This window comes from Sesamum indicum, linkage group LG3 (assembly GCF_000512975.1).
Source record: "Sesamum indicum cultivar Zhongzhi No. 13 linkage group LG3, S_indicum_v1.0, whole genome shotgun sequence".
NCBI lineage: Eukaryota > Viridiplantae > Streptophyta > Magnoliopsida > Lamiales > Pedaliaceae > Sesamum > Sesamum indicum.
In genome coordinates, this window is record NC_026147.1 from 17,929,438 (window position 1) to 17,933,215 (window position 3,778).

At 38.1% G+C, this 3,778-nt stretch overlaps 2 protein-coding genes across 2 annotated transcripts in view; both read right to left on the reverse strand.

The window, feature by feature from the left end:
* The window catches only part of LOC105158678 (tetratricopeptide repeat protein 27 homolog), a gene marked incomplete in the record, with an annotated part of 14,150 nt that extends 12,125 nt beyond the window's left edge, over positions 1-2,025 (reverse strand). The window contains 1 exon segment of the mRNA XM_020692672.1: positions 1,490-2,025. Within this exon segment, the coding sequence (XP_020548331.1) occupies positions 1,490-1,905 (416 nt within the window).
* The window catches only part of LOC105158679 (vacuolar amino acid transporter 1), a 3,468-nt gene continuing 2,080 nt past the window's right edge, over positions 2,391-3,778 (reverse strand). Inside the window, 2 exon segments of the mRNA XM_011075511.2 lie at positions 2,391-3,040; positions 3,699-3,778. The exon segment at positions 3,699-3,778 is cut by the window's right edge and continues 431 nt beyond it. Coding sequence (XP_011073813.1) covers positions 2,501-3,040; positions 3,699-3,778 — 620 coding nt within the window. The 3' untranslated portion in view covers positions 2,391-2,500.

Below are 3,778 nucleotides of genomic sequence, written 5' to 3' on the forward strand. Positions count from 1 at the left end.
TCCAGCTTCATCCTTGAGGACAGAATATTCCACAAGTGGCATCAGAGGAAGGTTATCCAGTGGCCTGTTACATGTGTGCGGACAATAGGAACGCCCCAAATAAGCCGTGATTATAAAATTATATTTATATTTTATCAACAATTTCAACCTTCTTACACAGTTATCTAGCATTACATCTAAACCATTTTGTAATTTATCATTACAATTATCTCAATAACCTTAGAAATTATATCAACGCAAAAGATCCATGCAGAAGAGATTTTGGGGAAGAACTTATATGTTATGTCTCCTGCCATTCTATTTCAGAAGACTATATAGATCTTATAAGCATTATTATACACTTTTATGCTTCCTTTGAATTCAAAAAGCTGCTGACGTTTTATGTTATATTAGATTATAAGCTTTAGATTATATAGTTTCAATGTTCAAGAAATATTATGGAGTGAGCTAACTTCAAATAAAGCCCGATGCTTGTCAGAAAATGTAGATACGAAGAAAAATTCTGAATTGAGTTTGAAACTATGGCCATCAAGCTCAATCATAGTTGAGCTTGCACATTGCAAACTCAACTCATAAAGGCCAATTGATAGGATAGGCACATACACTACCATACGCAATATCACATAGGTAAAACTAGCTGGAAGATTGGTAGTTGGAAAAAACATGTAGCAGAAAAGAAGGTAAAATAGAAAAGCTTGCACTCAGCCAATTAACGTTTCTAGTGAAAGCTTCTATTCGGCAAATTGAATATGGCTTATCCTTACTACCTATTAGTTTTCTTTCCCCTTTTTTATCAGTAATGCGTATTTGTTTTGATTTATAAAAGAATAGAACAGAGAGTACATTGTCACAGCAACTATCAAAAAGAATGTCAGGAAGCATGGAACTATTACCAGAGGAGCAAGGTTAATATTTCACAATAATCTGGCAGGAACCACTGCATTGTTAGTGGGGTCAGTTAATCCAATGATTTGAAAAAAGAAATATCATTATATATAGATGTTTTAATTTTCCGTGACCAGTAATTTGCTAGTTTGGTCGCACAAAAATCGTAAGGACAAATAATACAGGATATGAAGATCAAAAACATAAATCAAGTAGAAAAATAATTAGAAAATTATGTATTCTCCTTAAAAACAGCCAGAATTTTCAATAGCCCTGCTAGTGATCTTTTAAAATATCCAAGAGAATACTAGGCATCTTCTGAGTTGCACTTCAACAGTATTACCCTGGACTCTATTATAAACTTGGACCATTTCCACTCCCTTCCCTCGCTTGGACTGGTAAAAATAGATAAGATAGGCAGAAGATGTAAAACAATTTATATCGTGTTGTACTCTCACTTTGAACTCAAAAAATCTACTTTTCTATATGCAAGTGCATCAATTAAAGACTTAAAGTCAAGAACACATATAGTGATTAGAACAAACAAAAATCCTACGAGGGCACATGAAGAAAGCTGCGAGTGAACGAGAAACGAGTGACTGACCCAGTAATGTTGCACTGAGTAAAGGCAAACAAAGCCGCAACCCCAACAGCCATGACAAGCAATCCTTTATAACCCAACTCTACGGAGTCTGTAGTGCCATTAATATCCAGAAACGAGCTAACGCATTGGGGAAGTGTCTCAGAGTAGAAGCGGTGGGCTGAGTCGGAGGGTTCGAATTTCAGATTTGAAAACAGGGCCCGAGAAGCCGGAGAGGAGGCGAGGGCTTGGAGAAATTGACCTGATTCGATAAGAACCAGAACATCGTTTATGAGGTGGTGGAGGTGGGGAAACACAGGAGGGACGGACGGGGAGGATTGGTCAAGCGACGACGGCTTCAAAGGATAGTCAGACGGCAGAGAGCATCGAAGGAGGCGTAGCTCCAGAGAACGGACGAGGACGGCATCGTTTGCTGCCATTTTCGCGAGAGGGCAGCGGTAACAGAGAGGGGTTTTTGCTAAGGCCGAAGACAAGGGTTTAACCTTAACGTTTGGTATCAGCCGAATTGTTACGTGGGAAATGGGTCGGGTCGGGTTACCCAAGGTCTGGTCCTTTTAGGGTGCAAACAAGTTCGCTAAAAAAAAACTTCGCCATCCAAAGAATAATCATTTCACCTTGCTCATAACCAGTCCAGCACGGCTATACATGGCTATGGACCCGCTTCCTGCTCTGCAGTGGCCCAAGGGTTCCAAAGAAAGGACCTAATTTTCTAAATTTAAATATTTTTGTAGATACCATAGAAAGTACGGTCATGATACGAACAGGTGCTGCTAGCTAAGGCATGAGATAGAATAGTTGATCCAAAAATAATACAAACTTATTCTTAATCACTACCCAATTCAAGAAAACTTTGCACAACTTCCCCTTCAATCCCTCTAATCGCTTGCATTTTATGAAACAAAAGTTACAAAGAAAACAAGAAGTCATCTTCCATTATACAATTAAGAGTGTGCAAATCTCATGATCCTAGAAAACACATACAAATAACATATCCGAAAGGTTTATGAAAATACATTAATTGGTATGGCTCTTCCGTAAACTTTGGAGGAGAGACTTTGAAGATGAAACGGTTCCAAATGCACCCATAAGCACACCAACTGCTATGAGAATCAGATTTAGGAGCAGCAGAGGGCTCCTGATTTCTGTCCAGAAAATCTTAGTGTAGAAAGCACATGGCAATATGATGCAAATTCCAACACTCACAAGGGAGCCCGTGAGGCTGAGAACGTGCTCGAAGTAGGGGACGGAGAGAGCAAGAACGAGTATTAATAGAAGCAGAATGGAGCCAATGGTGCCCCGTATGATGGTTCTGGTTCTTGGCTTCATTGAGTGTGGAAGGGTTTGTTCAAGCTGGATGGCGAAAGGTGCGAATTCAAGGGCGTATTTTGTCATGGGTGTGAGAACTGTTGCCCAGAGTGCAATCTTTGTGACTATGAGATTTGGAGGCATGCTTAGAGTGATCTGGGAATTGACTTGAGGGCCAAAGAGTTTGGCTCCCATGAATGCTAAGCCTGTGTACAGAATTGTCACCATTGAGAAGCTCACAATAGATACCTGCATCATCATCAACACAACAAATTACCACCTTACCCTACTCATCAAACTGCAAAATCTATTTTGGAAAAAATCTAACTAATTAAACTAGCTACCCTTAATTACTAATACAAATTGGTTTCTCAGAGTTGGATTACTCAATGGTTTAAGGATCTATTTCAATTTCGGTATTGTAATATAGGTATTTAATGCTTTGGTCCTTTAAGAAATAGAACTTGTGATTTGGTCCATTTTTTTTTGTAGTTTTTTTCCATTTGAGGACATAATTTTCTGAAAAGTTCTAAATCCGTTGGTAATTAACATGTGCAAGTTATGTGCTGGTTTAAATTTGAAGACACGGTTCACTTGTACCTATTGTTTTCAAGCCCATTTTCAAATTTCCAACAAAATGCGTCCTCAATAAATAAATTTACAATTATAAGGGACCAAATTGCAAGTTTTATTTTTTAAAGGACCAAAACGTCAAACACCAAACACCTAAAGTTATTGGACCAAATTGCAATAAAACCATGATTATTAATACATTAGGCCCCTACGAAAATATGAGTATTTTTCTTTTTTCTTTTTTTGGAGGGAGGGGTTTGACAACTATCATTTTTGCAGGGGATAAAATTAAAAGGAATGGTGTTCAAATTTGATGGAAGGAACTTATGAATACCTGAGTGAACTTGGAAGGGTCCTTCATGGCAGTGTAAAGATTAGGGAAAACTATATGACCAGCAAAACTAAAGATATAAA